The 26087-nt window shown below is 43.6% G+C and overlaps 1 protein-coding gene across 1 annotated transcript in view; it reads right to left on the bottom strand.

Annotated features, from left to right (window-relative positions):
* The window catches only part of LOC124622874 (furin-like protease 2), a 790830-nt gene that overhangs the window by 90458 nt on the left and 674285 nt on the right, over positions 1 to 26087 (bottom strand). Inside the window, exons 12-16 of the mRNA XM_047148668.1 lie at positions 24924 to 25246; positions 12838 to 12989; positions 12677 to 12795; positions 4819 to 5006; positions 1366 to 1522 (exon numbers count right to left, since the gene is read on the bottom strand). Coding sequence (XP_047004624.1) covers positions 1366 to 1522; positions 4819 to 5006; positions 12677 to 12795; positions 12838 to 12989; positions 24924 to 25246 — 939 coding nt within the window. The remainder of the gene's footprint in view (positions 1 to 1365; positions 1523 to 4818; positions 5007 to 12676; positions 12796 to 12837; positions 12990 to 24923; positions 25247 to 26087) is intronic.

Here is a 26087-nt window from a genome sequence, read left to right as displayed (position 1 = left end):
AACTTTAGCCTTGTTGACTTTCTTTGGGCGTGATGGTATATTGGATAAAGTTCATGAATGTTTGCTGCATATTCAAGGTCTCTCTCTAAAATGTAGCGTATGTCTGGATCATCAAGACCGCTCGTTACATCAGAACCGTCCACAGGGAGTCATGCAGCAACTGAGAGTGGTAGGTAGTGCACCGTTCCCCAGCTACAGAGACTATTAACATCGAGGTATTTAATACAAGAGCCATAATTTTCGTTATAATCAACAATGAATCATTTATATATCTTCGGCATTGCGCCAGCTGCTGGGGGAGATCTGAATTGTTATATTATCCAGATATATCATATACGCCAAGATCGCTTATAAAATTTTACATTGATTACAAGTCTCGACCGAATTGTGCTGTCGTCATTGGATCTTGCAACACATGAACAGAAGTTGATGAGCTTTACACTGTTATTGTTAATGCGAGCTATGTCTGTAATAAGTAACTGTCTTTCATTTGTTCATTTGAACAAAGTATTGCGTGCTAAGCCAGATGAGGTAACATAATGGGCTGCATCTAGTTTGTACTATTTGAGACAGTGTATATGGAAATTTTCGAAGGCATTGGCAAATAGCAAGGACTCGAATCTCTAAACTAAGTCACAGGGAACTTCTGATACCTTGTATTTCAATAAAAATCACACCTCGCCCACCTTTGGCATTCGTAACCTTCAATAGCAGTTTCACCAGTCAGCAGGCTTTTGAACCCCTCATTTGTTTTTTCAACATGCAGTCACATACACATGCGATAACAGACACCCTAATTATTAATCAATTATATTTGTTCACTGTTGACGAAATACTTTCTTGTTAGTTTCAACTCATCAGGTTTTAGGTATGGTATCCATTTTAATAGAGAATACGTTAGAAAGTTGAAGAAATTTACATTGTGCAGCCACATAGACGCGAACTTCTGTGGAAAGCCTGAACAATCGCCTTTTGCAGCGCGAAACTCTGCGAGACGTGCAAGAAGAGAGTCAATGAGTTTCAGGATTGTATCGACATGTATGTGGAGCCATGCACACTCCATTGCTGTGGCCAGCTTCGATAGATCTCTCGACTGAAGTAGTGCCACGAATTCTCGATTGGATTTAAATTCTGGTAGTTTTGTAGCCAGAGGAGTAAGGTAAACCGATTCCGGTGAGCTTGTAACTACGCACGTACTCTACGTTCTGTGTGTCACATTGCGTTGTCCTGCTGACAGATGCCATCGTATGGAGGAATAATGATAAATACACCACGTTCCTTCCAACGCGGGAAAGCAAAAAATCTAGGAGCGCTTTACAGGAAACAGAGTGGCAGCCAGCACTTTCGAGCCAGCGAGGTACTCACGTGTTTCCGTCAGTCTCGAAGGTACCGGGCGGGCAGGCGGCGTGGCAGCGGCCGCTGTACAGCAGCAGGTGGTGTTCACATGAGGCGCACCGGTCGGCGCGCTCCACGCACGTCGCGCAATTGCCCGAGCACGGCTCGCACGTGCCCTCCTCCATATCTGCAAACACACCGTCTTCACTCGTAACACAGTAGCTTCCTTTCTAGTCACCGGTATGAAGACTGAACAATTGTAGTTTAGAAATGAGGACAATGGGGAGAGGGGTGTGTGGGGGGGGGGGGGGGAGGGGTCGAGGCGCTCACAGTCAACAGAGATGTAGCACGATCTCGAATAGAACAAGAATGTGGGTGAATATCGCTGACTTCCTTCACGTAGGAAGCGTTCTAGCATTAACATAAACAGATTAGGAGCAATCTCAACTTAAACGTAAATGATCTGGCATGGAACCCGATCGTCACGAATGCGATCATATTCCAGTGGTTAAGCACTGTAAAACCTAACGCGGAAGCGGCTGATGGTGTACAGTCAATAGTTCCTTGGTGGAAGCTTGAGTACGTCAACTGTTACAGACGAAAACTGAGTACTCATCGAGGTCCCAATGTTGAAAATGAGCAAGTTGTACAGAATGTATCGTAGTTAATGGCGTAAACGCATACAGTTGAAAATACACGATGTTAAAAGCAAAGACAATTTTAGTAAACATAGGTTCGGCAACTAGCCTTTTGTGAGGTAATTGCGACATTCTGGTTACCAACCACCACTGACGTAATTCTGTGTAAACACCCAATGCTGGTCTGTAGCGTGGTCTTTGTTTACAATTTCGAGCTGGAGTTATCAACAGACTGGATACGACAGGAGAGTACACCGACAAAGGACAACTCACGTCAGCCGTTTGCGGAGCGTCATATGTTTAGTGCGAGTGTTGGTGGTAACATGGAACGTTACAGGAGTATGCGGATATGCATTTCATTTCCGATAGGGTAAATGGCAATGAACGGGAGGCTGCACGCCTGTACCAAGAGGCGTACCCTGCCCGAAGGCACCACTACAGTCGAACGTTTACAAGGCTGCATCAACGCCTCTGAGAAACAGGGAGCTCTGCACATGCTGCCGGAGTGCATAGCCCTGTACAAATTGTGCTTGTAGTGCTGGAAACTGTCGATTGCTCTCCGGGAACCTCGACAAGGAACCTTGCTCCATTCAGGCAATGTAGTGTTTGGAGACTAATGCTTCGTAGTGCAATGTACCCCTACTACCTTCAACCAGTTCATTGTCTTAGTCAGGCGGACTTTGGCCCTAGACTGACATCCTGGCAGTTTTTTAATATTTTTATTATGATTCTGAAAGATCTGGTGCGTCGCAAATGTAGTAACTAGATCTTAATGGGACTCCTTTATTTTCGTAGTGCGTTTCGAGTGTGTCTCGTCGAAAGGCTTCAGTGTCACAGCATTGCAGTCATATTGCTTTGTGTATTTCATCTGACGATGAACCATGACAGAAACGCTATATGAAAACGAAGGAGTTCCATTATGATCTAGGGACTAATTTTTACGATCTATAACTTTTTTAGAATTACCATTAAAAACCCTACGTTTGACAACGTTTTATTTCCAGAAGGAGCAAAGTTCATTTGATATAGTGCGTTTGTCGAAATTCTCGCATCTGGAATCATCTAGGCTCCAACCAACTAGCTGTGCATGCGTTTTTACGTCAGCGACGTTTCTTATTGAGTGTTTCGTTAGGGGCACTAGATGATCATCTTATATAAGGCACCAAACAAACATAATGCACAGAATTGCCTTCGGTCTGAGGGGCATTATCTCGAAGGATTTCTTGAGGATATCCTTAGACCAACGTGAGAGGAATTGGAACATGGTGATGGAACATCGACATTTTGCTTCTATGGTGAAACGACTTTCAACTCGCCGATACGGCCAAAAAAAGAATTGGGCGTGGAGGACCTATACTGTACGCTCCAGGATTACTTCACACTAACTAATGGATTTCCGTGTTTGGGCCAATCTTAACGGTGTAGTATGCGCCAATCCGGCTATCACGGTTGACGAATTGGAAACGAGACTTCTCTAAGCTTGTCAAAAATTTCGAAATGATCTCGCTGTGTTTGAAAGTAGTCGAAACTCATACCGGTGACGGACAGAGGCCTGCATCCAGATGCGAGGACGGCACTTCGGACACCTCCGTTAACTAAGCCTATAGTCGCGTAAGTATTGAAGTGTTCATTCAAAACATCTGCACTTGTATTGATGCATCTCTAATAACTTTTCTTAGTGTTGTAAAGTCTTGTTATCTTTTCATGACTGGGGTGGCATTTACACAGAAATATTTCAGGGATGGCTGATAATAACAAAGTTGCCTTGATCTCGTATACAAACTTTTTCGGACCTAGTATGGTGTATTCCCAACGGTGATCTATTACGCCATTAATTGTGGTATAACCTGTATAGACGGCAGCTGTGGGGACCACGCGCAGTGTATTTACTATAAATAATGTTAATTATAGACGTCATTACGTTAGTAGTTGTTTCTTTGTGATGCTGCTTAGATAAATCAAATAGAAATGCTGCAGTACAAAGACTGTGCCTTTATAGCAGCGGTCTGTGCGGTAGGCCTCTTCCACTGGACAGAATGTAGTGCACAAGAGATTTTCGTGAACACTATTTCTGTCGGTGAAGAGTTCTCGGGCTTCCGGCCGGGTGGCGGTGTCTTCAAACTGCGACGTTTCGACGAGTGGCAGACATACTTATCATCTTCCGGCGAAGTGCCGAGACTTTGCGGATGCTGGTCCCTTTTGTACGTGCAGCGTGCCCCCCGCAACCTGGCCGCGGCTGGCTGGATCCAGATTAGCCGGTGGGCGGGTGGAGGGGGAGGCGGGTGCGCCGTTCGTGTCACCGTCAGAGCATTTCAGTCGTGTTTCGCGAGCTGGACGGTTCTTGGTGCGTTCACGGCGTATTGCGGCTAATGGTGGATTCCAGGGCGCGCTAAGTTGATAACCTTTGTCCCTGTTCACAAGATTGTCGTGGACCCGTATTTCTATCGATATTCTGATGACGCTGTCCCAATAGCGGCCTGGTGGTCTTGAAATCAAAGGTGTGCTTTTCTTTGATACTATGTTCTGCTTTAGCTCATGTCTCTGTCTGTCAAAGTCGAACGTGTCTGATGTGTTCCTCGCACCTTTTAGTGATTCAGCGCTGCGATTGTTCAATGTACTGCACACCACATTCGCAGGCTAGCCCGAGAACTCTTCATCAGCTGTATACGCCGGGAAAGCATACATTCACATTTACTCTTTCCGTCATTTTGTCCTTTTTTTCTTTTTTATTAGAATTTTTGCGCCCTCTTGCGCCTGCGCCCTTGACGGGAACCTGTCCCTTCTGACCCTCAGTACGGTCCTCAACTGTGAACTGGGCGAGACGCCGAACGGCGCGGCTACTCACTTTCCAGGTAGCCGTCGGGGCACTGCTGGAGGCAGACGGCGATGTCGGTGAGGCGCAGGTGGGCGGGCGCGCAGGTGAGGCAGCTGTCCTGGCCGGGCCCGGCGCACGTCTCGCAGGACTCGTGGCACGGCCAGCACACGCCGCCCTGGCTGGGGAAGCTGCGCGGCGGGCAGCGGCTCACGCACGAGCTGCAACAGCGCGGCGCACGGCGTGCAAGGCGGGAGGACGCTGGAAAACTGCTACAGCACAGAGGACTTACCAGTCTATATCCGGAAGGCGGCAGCTACGGGAGGTTAATCTGAGCAGAGTATAAAAAAATGTGGAGCAAATGCTAAATGAAAATTTCTTTCGGTCCAGACAGGAATTAAGGTTAGGTTCTCTTTCAATTGAGCAAAAAACAGGCAAAGTTTTGAATTTTTGTTTGTTGAGACAGTGAAAAGACATACGAAGTATCTCTTTGAGAATTATGACTGATAATACTCTGAAATTCAGTTTGGCCCGCCAGGGTAGTCGAGAGCGCTAATGCGCTGCTTCCTGGACTCGGGTAGACGCGCAGGCCCCAGATCGAATCCGCCCGGCGTATTAACGACGAGGGTCGGTATGCGGGCCAGCCTGGATGTGGTTTTTAGGCGGTTTCCCACATCCTGCTAGGTGAATACCGGGCTGGTCCCCGCGTTCCGCCTCAGTTACACGACTCTCAGTCATTTGAAAACGTTCGCACTATTTCATGGATTACACTAGACGCAGGCACCTAGGGGGCACTTAGTCCGTCCTGAAAGGTTCGGGGTGGCGGCAGGAAGGGCATCCGGCCACCCTCTGCCACTAACATTGCCAAATTCATAATAACAAATCAAATGGCTCTGAGCACTATGGAACTTAACATCTGAGGTCATCAGTCCCCTAGAACTTAGAACTACTTAAACCTAACTAACCTAAGGACATCACAAAAATCCATGCCCGAGGCAGGATTCGAACCTGGGACCATAGCGGTCACGCGGTTCCAGACTGAAGCGCCTAGAACCACTCAGCGACACCGGCAGGCTCGTAATAACAAGGCCGACCCTACGTTCTTGCGAGATAAAGGCCTACAGGAAAAGAAAGAAAGAATACTCTGAACTTCAGTTTATACTTTCAATACAAAAAAGAAAATGGCGCCCGGAATTATGGTTTGATCAAGACCCTGCAAGTCTGAAATACACAGACTGAGTTCAATTTTGCGCCTCAGGAGCTATTTGAAATAAAAAAAATGGATAATATCAATCGGTACTATATTAAACGTATGGTATTTTATACCTAACTACAATGAAATAACCTTAAATGTAACGGTATGATGCCAACTCGAACATTGAGTTCGATTTTTAGGGGTTTGTTTCATTCGTTATAGCTTTATACAAAATAGTTAATGTTAGCAAATTTCATGTTATATAGGCCTAACGTCGCAAGAATAGTGTTTTCTTTTGAATTGTGAAAAGTAGAACTTAAAATGGTTGATCGTCTTCATTTTAGGCTGCACGGAGTTTTGAAAAATCGTTTCTAGAGAAAGATCTGCTTAATGCTTAGCGAAAACTATTATACGTATTGTTAGTTCAATTTTCATAGAAACTACATGTTGTTATATATTTTTGATGTTTCTCAACACAAATCTAAAATTAGATTCTCAAAACTGAAAATAGCTAATCCTATACCGTGGACCAAAAATTACGTTTTGACGAATTATGTCCAAAATTTGACCAAAAAAATGTTTTCGTTACTTACGTTTAGCCTGAAATACTAGTACTGTGTATCAAAGCCTCCTCTAACTCGAATTGTTCCTGGAGAGCAATTCCCTCGGCGAGAAAATCCGATTACTGCTGGGCTGTATTGCCTCGTTCGGGAGCCTGCACACGTTGTTCGTCAGCTTTCTCGGCGAATATAATTGCATGCATACTGAAATATAATCATTTTGTGAAAGCGCGTCGCGGCATGAAAAGTTTTCAGCCTGAACCAGACGTATCAGGCTTAGAGAGTCCCACGGCGGCCGTGACACAGACTCGAACAATAGGACTTCAAATGGTTCAAATGGCTCTGAGCACTATGGGACTTAACATCTGTGGTCATCAGTCCCCTAGAACTTAGTACTACTTAAACCTAACTAACCTAAGGACATCACACACATCCATGCCCGAGGCACGATTCGAACCTGCGACCGCAGTAGTCGCGTGGCTCCGGACTGAGCGCCTGAACCACTGGACCACCGCGGCCGGCCAATAGGACTGTAGAAACTTTTGTAATGCACGGATTATAAAACGTTTTCGTCCCAACGTTTTAGACACATACACGTGTAAAAAAAAAAAAAAAAAAAAAAAAAAAAATTTCGACCATTTTGAATGAGAGCTTGACCCTAAGTACAAGAGAGGTGATTCTGACACTGACACCAGTATTTGAAAAGAAATTACAGAAAAATTAACCAACGTATGTTGCCTTTGTAATTCTTGGGAATTCAAGAAGTTATGTTGAAAGAAATCTTCAGAGTAGTGACAGGACCAGGACTGAAGCACAGCGACATGCATGTGACGTTCAGGTTCCGTAAGAACGAAGTTTCAGTTCATAAGGAGCCAGAACCAAAAATAAGTAAAGACGTGGGACAAGCATGTGATTATACTCCTCTATTATTCACTCCTTTCAGCCACGAATTTGCCTATCAAGTTCATTAAAATGAAATGGGGTTCAAAATTAATGGGCAGAACATAGTCTTACCATTTTACCCCTTACACTGGTCAAGGGAACGAAACATGATTTTGAGAAAGTCGTCAGTACAACGGAAAGAATTTTCTGTAGATATGAGATGATGTGAGAATAAACAAGAGAAAGAGTAAACTGATGGTATGCACTACTGAGGACGAATGTGGTCCTACAATACAAAGAACTAGTAAAGAAAAGTTTGAATTGATCCTAAGATTTGTCTGTTCATGAAATACGATGAGAATGGATGGCATAAATTGGAAAGGAATTGTGAGAGAATACATCAAGTTAAAATGCCATTGAATTTCCGAAAAAACTAACTCATCAGCAACAACGCAATAACGAAATGAGGAATAGATTCCCAATTGAATATAATATATTTTATTGAGAGGAAGAGTTTCTGTTCACAAATCAACGTGTATTTAGAAAGCATCGTTCGTGTGAAAATCTATCTTGAACTTTTCTCACACAGTATGCTGTGAACCATGGACACGGTAGCCTGTTACAAACTGTTAAGAAAATACGAACATATGGAATAGGCTCCTAGATATATGAGTGGCTTGAAGACGTCATACATAATGGAACCCAGTACGTTGGCCTTGAAGTGCTCAGATATATTAATGTCTCGAAGACTTCATAAATAATGGAACCCAGAACATTGTCCTCGACAGCGCGTTTTCAATAGGGACAAGGGTGTGATCAGGAGTGCACCAGAGAAGTGTGCGAGGACCGCTCTTGTTCCCCATATCTAAATAAATGATCTGACAGTCAGAGTGGCCAGCAATAGTTGTGTGTTTACTGAAGATGCTGTGGTGAATGGGAAGGACTCATCTTTGGGTGAATGTAAGAGGATGCAAAATTTATGGTATGTGTAACAAACTGCAGGCTGCTCTAAATGCAGAAACATTTCAATTAATGCATATGAGTAGATAAAGCAGATCCGTAATGTTCGGAAACAGCATCTGTAGTGTACTGCTTGACACAGCCACTTGGATTAAATATCTGGGCGTAGCTTCGCAAAGCGATATGTTACGGGACGAGCACGTAAGGATGGCAGTAGTGAAGGCAAAAGTATAATGGTTCAAATGGCTCTAAGCACTATGGGACTTAACATCTGAGGTCATCAGTCCCCTAGACTTAAACCTAACTAACCTAAAAACATCACACACATCCATGCCCGAGGCAAGATTCGAACCTGCGGCCGTAGCAGCAGCGCGCTTCCGGACTGAAGCGCCTAGAACCGTTCGGCCACAACGGCCGGCAGTAGTGAAGGCAAATGATCGATTTTATTTTATTGGGAAAGTTTTAGGAGACTGAGGTTCATTTGTAAGGACACCCATTGTTGGGTAATGCTCAAGTGTTTGGTATCTCCACCAGGTCGGGTTAAAGGAAGACATTCGCAGGCGGTCTGCAAGATTTTCGATAAGTAGGTTCGATCAATACGCGAGTGTTACGGAAATAGTTCCGGAATTCAGGTGGGAATCCCTGGGACGAAGATGTTGTTTTCACGGAATGCTACTGAGACAATTTAAAGAAACGAAATTTGAAGCTAACTGCAAAACGATTCTACTGCCCCCAACGTACATATGCCGTAAACACCACGAAGATAAGGTACGACAAATTAGGGCTCGTACAGAAACATGAAGGCATTCGTTCCTCCCTTGCTCCATTTGCGAGTTAAACAGGAAATGGAGCGACTAGTAGTAATACAGAGTACCCTCTGCCACTCACCATACGGTAGACTTTGAGGTATGTATGTAAATGAAACCTGCACTTTCTTCGAGGTAGGTGGCTGGACAAGAGAAATATATCACTTTGCGGATGAAGGAGGAGACATTACCACGGGACACAAGAATTTTGCTTGACGTATTAGTTACAATTCAGATTTCTGTCACTGTGGATGAGTTAAATTTGAATGTTGCGTCCAATGATGCCTCAAATCACTTTGATTTTGCAGATCTCGGTAAATCAGTCTGCAAATCTACGATAGGCGACCATTATACTAAGACTTTTGATGCAGGTTTTGACTGAAAACAAATTATTTTGTGTGTCATCGGGACTAATTGTGGTGGAAATGGCAACTGATTACATGTTTTTTGTTCAGATTTCTGTGGAAAGAAATAACGGGCTTGCGTATTAGCATACCAGCCACCAACCGACTACATCGAAGTTTCAAAGTGGTAAGAATCAGTGTTGCACTATCGAGTTAAATTTGTGAGTGAAGCAGTGCGATGCACTATGGTCATTTGGAGAAGACTGCAATCATACTGTACGGTGGTTGCACACTTCAGTAGTCGTTCACCGTTAGCTAAGGCCCTCTTTCATGCACTGATTCTGTACATGCATCAGCGTCAAATCGGCATGGCACGTACAGACCGAAACGCCTAAGTGTTTAGAACCAATTACATCGAGACTGACCACTCTACGCTCGTTAAGTTCACTCTGATTGTTTGCTATGGTATCTATGTGGCTGACAGCCTTGGCGCAGTGGTAACACTGGTTCCCGTTACACCACCAAAGTGCGGTCGAGCTAGGCTAGCACTTGGATGGGTGACAGTCCAGCTCTGCCGAGTGCTGTTGGCAAGTGAGGCGCACTCAGCCTTTTTGAGGCCGAATGAGGAGGTACTTGACTGAGAAGTAGCGGCTCCGGCCACGAAACACATAGCGGCAGGAAGAGTGATGTACTGACCACATGCCCCTTCATATCTGCATCTAGCGATGCCTATAGGCGAAAGATGAGACCGTTGGGTCTACTGAGGCCTGTTCGGAGTTAATAGATAGTTTGTATCGATGTAGCGTACAAGTATTTCTTTTCTGGTTCCAGTTTTGGCTGCATCGAATAGGTCTCCTTGAAATCGCAGCAAAGGTTTAGTGGTAAAATACTGAGTAATTTAGAACTATCATTATACGCGAACTAGTGTGATAGTGTGAAGAGAGCGTTGATAATGTTCTCCAGAAGCGTGGTTCAGTGGAAGTTGTACAGACAATAAGTTTATACAACAGCAAATGAGATGAAATACAATAAACAAATGGACATCCTCTTCATAGATGTTATAAAGGAAATAGGTAATTATTTTCGGAGATATTAAGAAGATTATAACACTACGTCTTATACCGGAAATTAGGAATCTAAATTACTGGGGTGTATTAGAAAAGAACAGAGGATGTTAACTTAGGAGTTTTTGCCTTCCGCCACTGCTCTTTAATATATGCACCGACAAATTGTTCAACAGAAAATGAAAGTACGACGTTACACATACGAGTTTAAACAACAGTATTATGTAAGAACGATGCTGGTTTCAGATGACCAATTCTTAATGGCGGAAATTACAAATGAACTACAGAGAGCCCCGCGGAGTGGCCGCGTGGTTAGAGGCGCAATGTCACTGCGAGACCCCTCCTGCCAGGGGTTCGAATCCTCCCTCGGGCATGGGTGTGTGTCTTGTACTTAGTGTAAGTTAGTTTAACTTAGTTTGTGCGTAAGTCTAGGGACCGATAACCACAGCGGAATTCACACACATTTGAGCATTTTTGGACCACCTATGAACTGCATAAAATATTTCAAATAAATTATATGTCAATTTCAATGCAAGAAACATTAAGACTTTCTGTATGAAAAACGCAGGAAGAACAAAAGTAGTCACTGAAAGAAATATCATAGACGGATGAATTCTTCTCGGGTTATCAGCCGAGTGGTGGAGTCGTCTTGTCGCATACGTTTCAATGAGTTTCGTACCAATCATCTTCTGGCGAAGATGATGGGCACTAAACTTTTTGAAACGTTGCTACAAGACGAAGCCACCACTCGGCTGATAATCCGAGAAGAATTCATCAGTAGAATAGGCCGAGAAAGACTGAAATCGTGTAGATCATAGACTAATTTCATATACCGGGTGATCAAAAAATCAGTATAAGTTCGAAAACTTAATAAACCACGGAATAATGCAGATAGAGAGGTGACAATTGACACACATACTTGGAATGACATTGGGTTTTATTAAAACCACTCCATGTTGCTAGAAGCGTGAAAGACCTCTTGTGCGCGTCGTTTGGTGATGATCGTGTGCTCAGCTGCCACTTTCGTCATGCTTGGCTTCTCAGGTCCTCAGACCTCTGTCCGTGCGACTATTGGCTTTGGGGTTACCTGAAGTCGCAAGTGTATCGTGATCGACCGACATCTCTAGGGATGCTGAAAGACAACATTCGACGCCAATGCCTCACCATAACTCCGGACATGCTTTACAGTGCCGTTCACAAAATTATTCCTCGACTACAGCTACGATGGTGGACATATTGAGCATTTCCTGTAAAGAACGTCTTCTTAGCTTTGTCTTACTTTGCTATGCTAATTATTGCTATTCTGATCAGATGAAGCGCCATCTGTCGGACATATTTTGAACTTTTGTATATATTTGGTTCCAATAAAACCCCATGTCATTCCAAGCATGTGTGTCAATTTGTACCTCTCTAGCTACATTATTCCGTGATTTATACAGTTTTCAAATTTATACTGACATCTTGATCACCCGGTATTTAAATTTGTAGGAACTGTGTTAACATACAGAGGAGATCTAGCTCAAAAGTTCAGTACCTGAACGCAATCCCTCCATATGAAATAAGGACATAAACTTACGTATCTTCACATTTGTAATGTTATATCGGTACCAATATTGCGGACTGGTAGGGAGTCTCAGATAAAGAAAAAAAAAAGAAAGAAAAGATAAGATAATATCACGGGCCAACGAAATACAGTTCCTCAGCAACATTGCAGGACGCGCATTGTGAGATTATAAAAGAGGTACAGATATTAGGAAGGAATCTAAAATAGTCGATGAACACGAAAAGACCGTAAAAGAAGAAACAAAAGATATCCCATTTGTTGCGGATAGTACAATGAAGATAAACACTAAATTTCTTGTCAAGTATTCCGCGTTGTTAGACCATTGGAAGGAACAAATTTTGCTGCAAGATGACGTTCAAGGACTAACGTTTAACAGATGAAGAAGGAGGAGGAGGAGGAAGAGACGATGATGATGATGACGATGAAGCGTTAATTTTTGACTTGCCCTAATAAGTGCAGCAGCTTACAAGATGACACGACTCGGGACCTGAGCTACAGTACACTGTATTTACTAACTTGTCTAGCCGGTAGTGGCGGCAGGCGATGCACTGGGTGGGCCCCTTGCCGTAGCAGCCCTGCGCGTCGCACTCGGCGTCGCACGTGTGCAGCACGCGCACGTTGCCGCCGCCCTCCTCCTCCGCCATGAGGCCCGCCCCCGCAGCCGCTGCCGCCCCCGCGCCACTCCCGCCGCCCCCAGGCCCCAGTTCTGCTCCGGGCGGCGGCGTCGGGGCTCTGGGCGGCGGACCGGGCCCTCCGTCGCCGCTCGACCGCACGTTCACCGGCTTCGTGGCCGTCCCGTAGAAGATGAGCTGCCACTTCTTTAGCATCCCTGAAACGTAAAGAAACCGCTTATCACAAAGCAGCTCTGTGTCCCATAAGAATGAAACACCGCGTACGCTGAGGTATAAATACATACGTACCACTATTCGCAAACATAGTTAATAGTACCGCTTGGTGCGTCCCTGCTATATCAGAAATATGCAATACAATGAGCAAATGTGTACATACCACTACCAGCCCTCTAAGACCTCTCGTCTTTCTCGTGATCCCTAGACAGAGCAATATAACTGATGGACAGACTTGCTGTGCCAAAATCCCCATTACCTGTGAACAGAGTTCGACTGACAGCGAAGTGACGGCTGTCTTCTCTCTAACTTTGTAAGAAGCAGAAGGCAGCAGAAGCCTTCTTCTGTTCCTGGGGAGAGGTGAGTACAACCGACTGGAGTACTATCATACTACTAAGTATTTTGGTTTTCAAAGAGGAATTGTTTAATCATTTCAACATTGTATTTCATATGTACCATACTGGAAGAAATGTCTGTTGGCTCGCTGACTTGCTTTCTACAGAGAGAGTTGCATTTCAGCAAATAGTTACGATTATTCTAACAATATTTGTTCCCAACCACCAGAGAGAAGTATTGTTCCGCTTATTTATAAGCAATACATATATAACAGTCTGTTCCGTAAACTGCACAAGTATGTTAGAGACGTGTAGCGTGCTGTGACTCATTTTAACACATTACCAAAAACATATAACAATTCTCTAGTATAGACAAGTCAAGACTCCTCTTATTCTTCTATTATCTGACGTCCAGAATGTGCTTACTTCAGCTGCCCCCTGAATGGTAACGCAGTCTTCCTCGCAGATTGTTTTCTACCGCATGGGCCTCAGTTCTGTGACGTCAAGATATCGCTGGTGATATCTGAGGCGCTTAGGCACGCCTGACTCCGATTTATTCTGCATATCGAGGCCTACCGTTCTACTGTTTGTATTTGTGATGGCTCCTTATTTTTAACACGATAACGCCTTTTAGTTTCCAGATCACAGGTGACGTGTAGTATAGGCCAACATCATACTGAATTCCAGCATCACCGATGGAGGGTGCATTGAACCTGTAAGTCATTTTCAGCCAGGTGTCCGCATACTTTTCATCATATAGTGTATGCTCTATGGGACTCAGATCTGTGGAGCGAAAAGGCCACGCCAAGTGTGTTTTCCGTTTCCAAGAAAACATCAACTAACCGTCCTCTATGAGGTCTAGCATTATCAACCGTTAGTACGACGTCTGGCCCCACAGCACCTCGCAGCAACCGCAAATGAGGTCCAAAGAGATCGTCACGATATCTGGCAGTAGTTTAACTTTGCCAATTCACATGACGCCATCGGACCACGTCAGTTTGTAACTGACCTGATTCCGTTCTTTCTACGGCCCTCCACCGTAGTGAGTCTGGTAGGCATCTTCTCTATGCCATACTGCATAGTCTCCAGTTTTGGTTGTGGGGCTACATTGTTTCGTAGATGCCCTGACATCTTCGCTGGCACGGTTCTCCACTGACCGGAACGCTATCATCCATGCAGAACACGATCGTATGGACATCTGGTTGACAGTTTTTATGATTACATCGTGAATTAGACCCAGGACGGGGAAGTAGGGGTTTATTGCTTTCATTTTGGACACCATTGTATAATGCTGGTGCACCTTCCTCACAAATATTAAACTTTCGTGAAGTTTGGCAAGCATGAGCTAATATTCTGATTGCATACTTCACTCTAGAGAGGAACTTGCAGTGAAATGCAGCTCCGTGGTAGATTACAACTGTGTACTGGACCGGGATACGAACCCAGGGGTTTTGGCTTTTGTGTACAAGTGGTCCATCAACTGAGCTGCTCAAGTACATCCGTCCCCATACCTTTACTTCTGGCGTCAGTTCATCTTCTGTCTTCCAAGTTTCACGGAAGTCCTCCTGTGAAAGCTGAGGGACTAGCACTCCTGGAAGAAAGGAAATTCCTGAAAAATGGATTTACCGCAGCTTGGGGGATGTTTCCAGAATGAATTTTCACTCTGAAGCGGAGTATGCGCTGATATGAAACTTTGCACAAGAGCTTCTGTGCACTTTGAAATGTAGGAGATGAGCTGGTCGTGGACGTATGGCTGCGATGACGGATTGTGTGTCGTGCTCGGGTAGCCGTGGAAGGCAAATTCTAGAGTGCGAGACCCGATCCGGCACACAGTTTTAATCTGCCAAGAAGTTTCAGAATGTGATATTGGTTCTCCAAATTTACCCAACAGAATTTCCCAAGAACAAGGTTGGGTTTACTCCACGACCACTGGTAAAGCTTCCTCAAGATCCATGTTACACTTCTCTATGGACTATACCTGAATAGGTATGTCTTGTAAGCTAAGATCGAGCAGAGTAGCGCAGTGGTTAGCACATTTGTCTCGCACTCGGGAGGACGATGGTTCAAACCCGCATCTGCCCGCCATGATTTAGCTTTTCCGTGGTATACATAAATACCAAATACCAGGAAGGTTCTTCGAAAGGGAACGGTCGATTTCCTTCTCCAACCTTCCCTTATCCGAGCTTGTGCTCCGTCTTTAATGACCTCGTTGTCGACGGGACGTTAAACTCTAATTTACTCTTCCTCCTCCTCCTCTTGTAACGTAAGTGGTTGTCATAACCAAAGGTTGACGTACAGTCCTCAGCCAGTTCTTGGATATTTTTTTATGGTTCTTATCGCATCTTTCACCTTTGCCACCGACTTATGTGGTGAATATTATGTTGCTTCTTGTTCACGTTGAACATTATCTCCACCAACACAGTTGCCGATACAGCTGGCTGCGTAAGTTTAAGTCGGAGAACCAGCAACAGAATCATGCCATATTAGCGATGGAAGTGCAAGTACTAACTTTCCATTTGTTAACAGGTCTTACTTCTATGACTAGCGGCAGATAAGACGTACTTATTTTGGATCCTAAATGCTGTAAGAGTACTCTGTAACTGGAGGCACTTCCGTCATACAATCAGCCTTGTATGCCAGATGCACCAGTTTTCTGTAATGCTGCCGACAATAGTTTGTCTTCCTTTCGCCTTACTAGTAAGAGCAAATCGCACTACAACAAGTAATGTTATTCTTACTTGTAGCAATAATAATTCATGTAGCTACAGAAATTCTAGAACTTGCAATGTGTTAGCAGATTTGCTTAACAAAATTGAAGCTTAATTTGGAATCACCCGTTCCGAGAAAGGAAACTACATAGCGAACAGCAGCACATCCATCGCTTGGTGTGGATTTACGCATTACAGGATCAAAAGATTCGGTTTTGAGGCGTCTAGTTCCAGCTCTTAACAATAGTACAAAGCTAAAGGTGAAGTGACATCAGATTCAACTAGTCTCCATCTAAAGAAACAGAGAAATGAGTAAAGTGAGTCGTTCCAAAAATATTACCAGCACCTTGTTAGAGTTTTGATGTATGTACACGATTTGTCCCTTGCTGACTTTACCTGTAATGATTTCGTTACCATAAACATACAAAGGAAACACCTATTTCATTCTTCAGTGGATGCACTTCAACAGCGCATATGAACAGTGAAAAAGAACTTTCCCCGAAATAATTTCGAGGTTTTTAGGGACATTGCTTCCGTTGCATCCGCTCATTTTACCTGTAAGCAAATTTAGAGTTATGTTCATTTATAATATATCTAATTGGAGCAGTTTCGTAAATGCCAACACGTAATAAACTGCGTACAGATTTTAGTTGTACAGAATAGTATTACCTCTCGAAGACACTATGTTGTTCTCCACACATAGCAGAAAAACTGTTAAGGTAGAATTTTTTTGTTTTGTTTTCATTTTGAAATCGAACAGTTAAGCTATAACTCATGTGTTCGATTTCCTGTTTCCCCTCCTCTACGAGCAAATTCTGTTCATCGGATAACGTTGGCGTCTCACCAACGGGCTGGCTGCCCAGTAAACATGAATTATGTGCAAACATGACTAGAAGCTACCCTAATTACGTTAATGGCTGACTACGGAAGATCGGAGCGATAACCTTCAATTAACTTAATTCAGTTATACACGTAGTGAGCACGACTAGGTGGAATGAGACATGGATTGTCCTCCATTTTCATCAGATTTTAGTTCAAGAAATAGTGGCTTGCAACTATCCTCTTTAACACTGAAGTACTAGCCAACTCATTCTTTGCTCCGTAAGTAAACATAGTTAGTTTTTGACCTCTTTCAGTTCTTTAAAATGAAAAGCTTAGTGACTGCTTCTATCATTTCGTTACGAAAGTAATTGTTTCGGTAGATCTGCATTAATTCTGGGTTCTTCTGAGACGGACTGAATTATAAGGGTAGTGAATTCTTGTATTTGTGCAATAATGTGCTAAACAGTTTTCGCAGTAGTAACTAGTGGAATTATTACTTTAATGGATTCATTCACTCAGGAGATCAATATTAGTCACAAATTCAACACACGCTGAAAGCAAGCAGCACGCAGGTTCACAATTCTTAGCATATTAGGTCTGCCACACGTACTAAAAGAGGAAAAATACAAAACAAAAAGTTTATAAGACGAGGAAAACAGGGAACGAGAACTGAACATTCCAGTGGGCAAAAGCAAACAAGGTGAAAACGCTTGATATATAGACGAAGTGAAACAGGCAATGAAATGTGAAGCCAATATTGTATTCCTGCACATAATATATGAAAAATATACCGGACCTGCTCACGTGACGAAGTAGAAATACACCTTTCCACAAACAACAAATAGCTACAGGCATTAATTCGCCCCTGCCACAACTGTTCAGAGCCATCCTTTAAACCAAATATGTATGAAACGGCATATAAAATCGCTCAGGCCAGACTGACAGGATTTTCAGAGTTACAAGTAGTAACCACTTAACTATTAGGCATAAAGCATTTTCAGAATTAGCCATAGGAATATATAATACTGGTTATTCTTTGAGAAACGTGTAAAGTAAACGCAGGAAATCTGGAGAAGAATGAAGAATAAGACTGACAGTGCTGAGATCACAAATCATGAATGTTTTCGTATATTTATTATCTGCAGCTTATTGGAGGCTATTTCGAACGATTTTCGTAGTGAAGCCGCTAGTATATTCAGATGTTTCTACATTTATTTAAGAACTGAAAGACTAAATCCAAATACAAATACGATATTCATCACATAATACACTCTCTATACCGTTATGTTGTTGTTTTCAGTTTGGTTCTACGATTACTGTGGATGACGCATTACTACGTATGTAAGAGCGTCAAAGTCTGGAACAAACTACATGACCAGCAAATAGAAATCAGAAACTATCTGAGTATTCCGTAATATCTAGATTCCAAAGAGTTTCCCAATTTCTTACAGTAAGGAAAATATTCTGAGGAGGGCCAAATGCAACAGGAGCCGGAACGTCGGAGAGTTTTACATACAGGGTGTTACAAAAAGGTACGGCGAAACTTTCAGGAAACATTCCTCACACACAAATAAAGAAAAGATGTTACGTGGACATGTGACCGGAAACGCTTAATTTCCATGTTAGAGCTCATTTTAGTTTCGTCAGTATGTACTGTACTTCCTCGATTCACCGCCAGTTGGCTCAATTGAAGGAAGGTAATGTTGACTTCGGTGCTTGTGTTGACATGCGACTCATTGCTCTACAGTACTAGCATCAAGCACATCAGTACGTAGCATCAACAGGTTACTGTTCATCACGAACGTGGTTTTGCAGTCAGTGCATTTTTTACAAATGCGGAGTTGGCAGATGCCCATTTGATGTATGGATTGGCACGGGGCAATAGCCGTGGAGCGGTACGTTTGTATCGAGATCGATTTTCAGAACGAAGGTGTCCCGACAGGAAGACGTTCGAAGCAATTGATCGGCATCTTAGGGAGCACGGAACATTCCAGCCTATGACTCGCGACTGGGGAAAACCTAGAACGACGAGGACACCTGCACTGGATGAGGCAATTCTTCGTGCAGTTGACTATAACCCTAATGTCAGCGTCAGAGAAATTGCTGCTGTACACGGTAACGTTGACCACGTCAATGTATGGAGAGTGCTACGGGAGACCCAGTCGTTTCCGTACCACGTACAGTGTGTGCAGGCACTATCAGCAGCTGAATGGCTTCCACGGGTACACTTCTGAGAATGGTTCATCCAACAATGTGTCAATCCTCATTTCAGTGCAAATGTTCTCTTTACGGATGAGGCTTCATTCCAACGTGATCAAATGGTAAATTTTTACAATCAACATGTGTGGGCTGACGAGAATCCGCACGCAATTGTCCAATCACGTCATCAACACAGATTTTCTGTGAACGTTTGGGCAGGCATTGTTGGTGATGTCTTGATTGGGCCCCGTGTTCTTCCACCTACGCTCAGTGGAGCACGTTATCATCATTTCATACGGGATACTCTACCTGTGCTGCTAGAACATGTGCCGTTACAAGTACAACACAACATGTAGTTCATGCACGATGGAGCTCCTGCACATTTCAGTCGAAGTGTTCGTACGCTTCTCAACAACAGATTCGGTGACCGATGGATTGGTAGAGGCGGACCAATTCCATGGCCTCCACGCTCTCCTGACCTCAACCCTCTTGACATTCATTTATGGGGGCATTTGAAAGCTCTTGTCTACGCAACCCTGGTAACAAATGCAGAGACTCTTCGTGCTCGTATTGTGGACGGCTGTGATACAATACGCCATTCTCCAAGGCTGCATCAGCGCATCAGGAATTCCATGTGACGGAGAGTGGATGCATGTATCCTCACTAACGGAGGACAGTTTGAACATTTCCTGTAACAAAGTGTTTGAAGTCACGCTGGTACATTATGTTGCTGTGTGTTTCCATTCCATGATTAATGTGATTTGAAGAGAAGTAATAAAATGAGCTCTAACATGGAAAGTAAGCGTTTCCGGACACATGTCCACATAACATATTTTCTTTCTTTGTGTGTGAGGAATGTTTCCTGAAAGTTTGGCCGTACCTTTTTGTAACATCCTGTATACATACCCTGAAGACTTTTATTGACAGTATATATAAAAAGTCTCCCCATGAATTAATATAGTGCCGGAACTGTGTCCTACAATCGTTTCCAGATTTTCTTTTACATACATATAGAAAAAGGCCGCCCCATACTTCTTTATAAGTGCTAGTGGACCACGATATTATAGCTTGACTGCCTGTGGCCTTTGTCGGGAAGAAGCTATGACGTTACAGTAAACAAGTAAAGTGGTGGCTAAAGAAAACGCATCGCACTATGAAAGACTTCTGGACAGTTCTGCATACACTATCAAGTTATTTAGGGTGCCATGAAACTCATTATAGAAACTGACAACAAGCCACCGAGACCGCCTCTGCCAGGTGCAGTAATATTGTGGGCGACTATTAAAGACGTTATTGTTGTGTTTTGGAATAAGCTTCTGAGCTCTTAACAGACATCACGAAATCTCTGGGAATTTAGGGAATTATGAAGTTGTAACTTTCGTAATTGTTGATCAGGGAGCATTCCCTCTTTAGTATCTTCCTACGGTAGTGAGACACGCCGCGTGCACAGGCGACTGCAGCCTGTTATTAATGCAAGCACTGTAAACTACGAGCTTAAGTGTCCCCGGGACTCCACGACGCAGTTAGCGTAATGTTTCGATTTTAGTAAATACGTCAGTGAATTCAGAAGCAGTTAACTCTATAAATCCAAATACTGAGGAATGTGTACTAACATCGATGGAGTAATTTGTTGCTGACTGTTCCGATGAAGATAACGATGCCGAGAGCATTATTACCACTGAAAATGCTGTTCCAGGTTATCACGAAACAGCAACTCAACTAGCTGGCAAGAAATATGATGAAGATTAGAAGGTCAGACAAAGTGAAAAAGAAAACTGAGTTTACTGCTTGCAGATCTATAACTCTCGTTCCGTCCGAACAGGCTTCGGAAGGCCTAACGGCACAGACCGACCGTCGTCTCATACTCAGCCGGTAGGGCTCACTGGATACGAATATGGAGGGACACTCTTAGTTTTTGAGACAGAAGCAGCCGCTACAGCGTCACATAGCTCCTCAGTTGGCCTCACAAGGGCTGAGCGGACCCCATTTGCCAACAGCTCTTGGCGGAGCGGGAAAGTGAGCTGTTGAAGTGTTGGCCAAGTCCAACAGCGCTTTACTTCGGTGATCTGACGGGAAACGGCGTTAGCACTGCTGCAAGGCTGGTGGCTGCAAATCTAACAGCCTCATAAATATTATCTCTTCTTATAGGCGTGTCTATACCGTTGCCAACATTTTATAGTTTTGCTATCTAAATAAATGCGTGCTCTTTCCTTGTAATTTAGAACCAATCAAATTCGTATTTCATAAAAAAAAAAAAGATTTTTATTTGTCAGTTTCTGTTGGAAAATAGAAGAAAAAGAGAAAATGTATTTATTTTTGTAATATCTTTAATTTCAGATTTTTCCGCTTTAGTTTCATTCCAAACTGGTTGTGAAAAAAATGTTTGGTGCCTCAAACGTTTTTTATTATGTTTATGTCCGAAAATAACAACAATAAAAATGATCACGATACACTATACACTTTTTGGCTTTGGAGGCCCAGGACATTTCAATGTATTTAGTGCTAAAATCCCCCCCATGAACCATGGACCTTGCCGTTGGTGCCTTAAGGATACAGATAGGCGTACCGTAGATGCAACCGCAACCGAGGGGTATCTGTTGAGAGGCCAGACAAACGTGTGGTTCCTGAAGAGGGGAAGCAGACTTTTCAGTAGCCGCAGGGGCAACAGTCTGGATGATAGACTGATCTGGCCCTGTGACACCAACCAAAACAGCCTTCTTGTTGTGGTACTGCGAACGGCTGAAAGCAAGGGGAAACTGCAGCTGTAATATTTCCCGAGGGCACGCAGCTTTACTGTATGATTAAATGATGATGGCGTCCTCTTGGGTAAAATATTCCGGAGGTAAAATAGTCCCCCATTCGGATCTCCGGGCGGGGACTACTCAAGAGGACGTCGTTATCACGAGAAAGAAAATTGGCTTTCTACTGATTGGATCGTGGAATGTCAGATCCCTTAATCGGGCAGGAAGATTAGAAAATTTAAAAAGGGAAGTAGATAGGTTAATGTTAGATATAGTGGGAATTAGTAAAGTTCGGTGGCAGGAGAAACAAGACTTTTGGTCAGGTGAATACAGGGTTATAAATACAAAATCAAACAGGGGTAATGCAGGAGTAGGTTTAATATTGAATAAAAAAATTGGAGTGCGGGTAAGCTACTACAAACAGCACAGTGAACGCATTATTGTGGCCAAGATAGACACGAAGCCCACGCCTACTACATTAGTACAAGTTTATATGCCAACTAGCTCTGCAGATGATGAAGAAATTGATGAAATGTATGATGAAATAAAAGAATTTACTAAGGTATTTGAGGGAGACGAAAATTTAATAGTCATCGGTGACTGGAATTCGACAGTAGGAAAAGGAAGAGAAGGGAACGTAGTAGGTGAATATGGATTGGGGCTGAGAAATGAAAGAGAAAACCGCCTGGTAGAATTTTGCACAGAGCATAACATAATCATAGCTATCACTTCGTTCAAGAATCATGAAAGAAGGTTGTATACATGGAAGCACCCTGGAGATACTAGAAGGTTTCAGGTAGATTATATAATGGTAAGACAGAGATTTAGGAAGAAGATTTGGAATTCTAAGACATTTCCAGGGGCAGATGTGGACTCTGACCACAATCTGTTGGTTATGAACTGCAGATTAAAACTGAAGAAACTTGAAAAAGGTGGGAATTTAAGGAGATGAGACCTGGATAAACTGACTAAACCAGAGGTTGTGCAGAGTTTCAGGGAGACCATAAGAGAACAATTGACAGGAATGGGGGGAAAAATACAGTAGGAGAAGAATGGGTAGCTTTGAGGAATGAAATAGTGAAGGCAGCAGAGGATCAAGTAGGTAAAAAAGCGAGGGCTAGTAGAAATCCTTGAGTAACAGAAGATAGCTAGAGGACAAATGTAAGGATATAAAGGCTTGTCTCACGAGGGGTAAGATAGATACTGCCTAGAGGAAAATTAAAGAGACCTTTGGAGATAAGAGAGCCACTTGCATGAATATCAAGAGCTCAAATGGAAACTCAGTTCTAAGCAAAGAAGGGAAAGCAGAAAGGTGGAAGGAGTATATAGAGGGTCTATACAAGGGCGATGTTCTTGAGGACAATTTTATGGAAATGGAAGAGGAGGTAGATGAAGATGAAATGAGAGATATGATACTGCGTTAAGAGTTTGACAGAGCACTGAAAGACCTAAGTCGAAACAAGGCCCTTGGAGTAGACAACATTCCATTAAAACTGCTGACAGCCTTGGGAGAGCCAGTCCTGACAAAACTCTACCTTCTAGTGAACAAGATGTATGAGACAGGAGAAATTCCCTCAGACTTCAAGAAGAATATAATAATTCCAATCCCAAAGAAAGCAGGTGTTCACAGAAATGAATATTACCGAACTATCAGTTTAATAAGTCACAGCGGCAAAATACTAAAGCGAATTCTTTACAGACGAATGGAAAAACTGATAGAAGCCGACCTCGGCGAAGGTAAGTTTGGATTCCGTAGAAATATAGGAACAACTGAGGCAATACTGACCTTACGACTTGTCTTCGAAGCTAGATTAAGGAAAGGCAAACCTACGTTTCTATCACTTGTAGACTTAGAGAAAGATTTTGACAATGTTGACTGGAATACTGTCTTTCAGATTCTGAAGGTGTCAGGTGTAAAATTCAGGGAGCGAAAGGCTATTTACAATTTGTACAGAAACCAGATGACAGTTATAAGAGTCGAGGGACGTGAAAGGGATGCAGTGGTTGGGAAGGGAGTGAGACAGGGTTGTAGCCTCTCCCCAATGCTATTCAATCTGTATATTGAGCAAGCAGTAAAGGAAACAAAAGAAAAGTTCGGAGTAGGTATTAAAATCCATGGAGAAGAAATAGAAACTTTGAGGTTCGCCGATGACATTGTAATTCTGTCAGAGACAGCAAAGGACTTGGCAGAGCAGTTAAACGGAATGTACAGTGTCTTGGAAGGAGGGTATAAGATGAACATCAACAAAAGCAAAACGAGGATAATGGAATGCAGTCGAATTAAGTCGGGTGACGCTGAGGGAATTAGATTAGGAAATGAGACACTTAAAGTAGTAAAGGAGATTTGCTGTTTGGGGAGCCAAATAACTGATGATGGTCGAAGTAGAGAGAATATAAAATGTAGACTGACAATAGCAAGGAAAGCGTTTCTGAAGAAGAGAAATTGGTTAACATCAAGTATAGATTTAAGTGTCAGGAAGACGTTTCTGAAAGCATTTGTATGAAGTGTAGCCATGTATGGAAGTGAAACATGGGCGATAAATAGTTTTGACAAGAAGAGAATAGAAGCTTTCGAAATGTGGTGCTACAGAAGAGAGCTGACGATTAGATGGGTAGATCATATAACTAATAAGGAGGTATTGAGTAGAATTAGGGAGAAAAGATATTTATGGAACAACTTGACTATAAGAAGGGATCGGTTGGTAGGACATGTTCTGAGGCATCAGGGGATCACCAATTTAGTACTGGAGGGCAGCGTGGAGGGTAAAAATCGTAGAGGGAGACCAAGAGATGAATACACCAAGCAGATTCAGAAGGATGTAGGCTGCAGTAGGTACTGGGAGATGAAGAAGCTTGCACAGGATAGAGTAGCATGGAGAGCTGCATCAAACCAGTCTCAGGACTGAAGACCACAACAACAACAACAGTGTTAAAATTTCTGACAACGCCGGTTAAAGGCTAAGGCAAATATGGAATGGTAATTTTTTATCGCTGTAAGAGAACAAAGTATTAATAATAAAAAGAAAAACAGAGAGAGGCGCAAAGACGGAGGAGAAGTTCCCTTGGCATCCATACCAATGGACGAGAGCAGGGCGCAGCGCGTGACGACTCACCGGGCTGCGTCGCCCTGCGGGAGCCGGCGTTGACGATGTCGAGCGTCCAGCGGCCGTCGGGCGCCTCGCCCCAGTAGTGGACGCTGAGGAAGGCCCAGTCGTCGAGCGCGGCGCTGAGCAGGTCGCGCGGCCGCGGCGACAGCAGCGTGCACGCCGTGCCCGCCGGCGACGTCAGCCGCACGCGCAGGTTGCCGCGCGGCAGGAAGCGCAGCGACACGCGGCACTGCACGTGCTCCAGGAAGCGCACCTCGCTGGCCGAGCCCGTGCAGCCCGACACGTCCATGTGCACGCGCAGGCTCGCGCCCGCCGACGCCTCCAGCTCCCTGCCGCGCCGCAGCCAAACACAACACCGGCGTTACAACCGCGGCACTGTGCGGACTCTTCTGATAGAGGCTATTCTAGACGAAAACAGGGCAGTGGGACAGTTGGAATCTTAATAATTAGAGCTGCGTACTAGCAAATGAACCATTGAGGCCGTTCTGACGTTGTGATTGATAATGGAATCAAGACTTACAGGGGTACAACAGGGCAGAATATTTTTGTTTCTTTTTTTTCATTTTCCTTGAGCTTATTTTTTTTTATTGTCTTTAAATGTTCCTTAGAGAGTCTACTTTTAAGACGAATTTACTCTACTGGCCATTAAAATTGATACACCAAGAAGAAATGCACATCATAAACGGGTATTCATCGGACAAATATATAATATTAGAACTGATATGTGATTACTTTTTCACGCAATTTGGGTGCATAGATCATGAGAAATCAGAACCCAGAACTACCACATCTTGCCGTAATAACGGCCTTGATGCGCCTGGGCATTGAGTCAAACAGAGCTTGGAGGGCGTGTACAGGTACAGCTGCAGATGCAGATTCAACACGATACCATCAAGTGTAGTGACTGGCGTATTGCGACGAGCCAGTTGCTCGGCCACCATTAACCAGACGTTTTCAATTGGTGAGAGATCTGGAGAACATGCTGGCCAAGGCAGCAGTCGAACATTTTCTGTATCCAGAAATGCCCGCATAGGACCTGGAACATGCGGTCGTGCATTATCCTGATAAAATGTAGGGTTTCGCAGGGATCGAATCATTGGTAGAGCCACGGGTCGTAACACATCTGAAATGTAAAGTCCACTGTTCAAAGTTCCGTCAATACGAACAAGA

Source organism: Schistocerca americana, chromosome 7, assembly GCF_021461395.2.
Source record: "Schistocerca americana isolate TAMUIC-IGC-003095 chromosome 7, iqSchAmer2.1, whole genome shotgun sequence".
In the NCBI taxonomy this organism is placed as follows: Eukaryota; Metazoa; Arthropoda; class Insecta; order Orthoptera; family Acrididae; genus Schistocerca; species Schistocerca americana.
The sequence above is the reverse complement of the archived record's forward strand: the minus strand, read 5'-3'. Positions and strand labels throughout refer to the sequence as shown.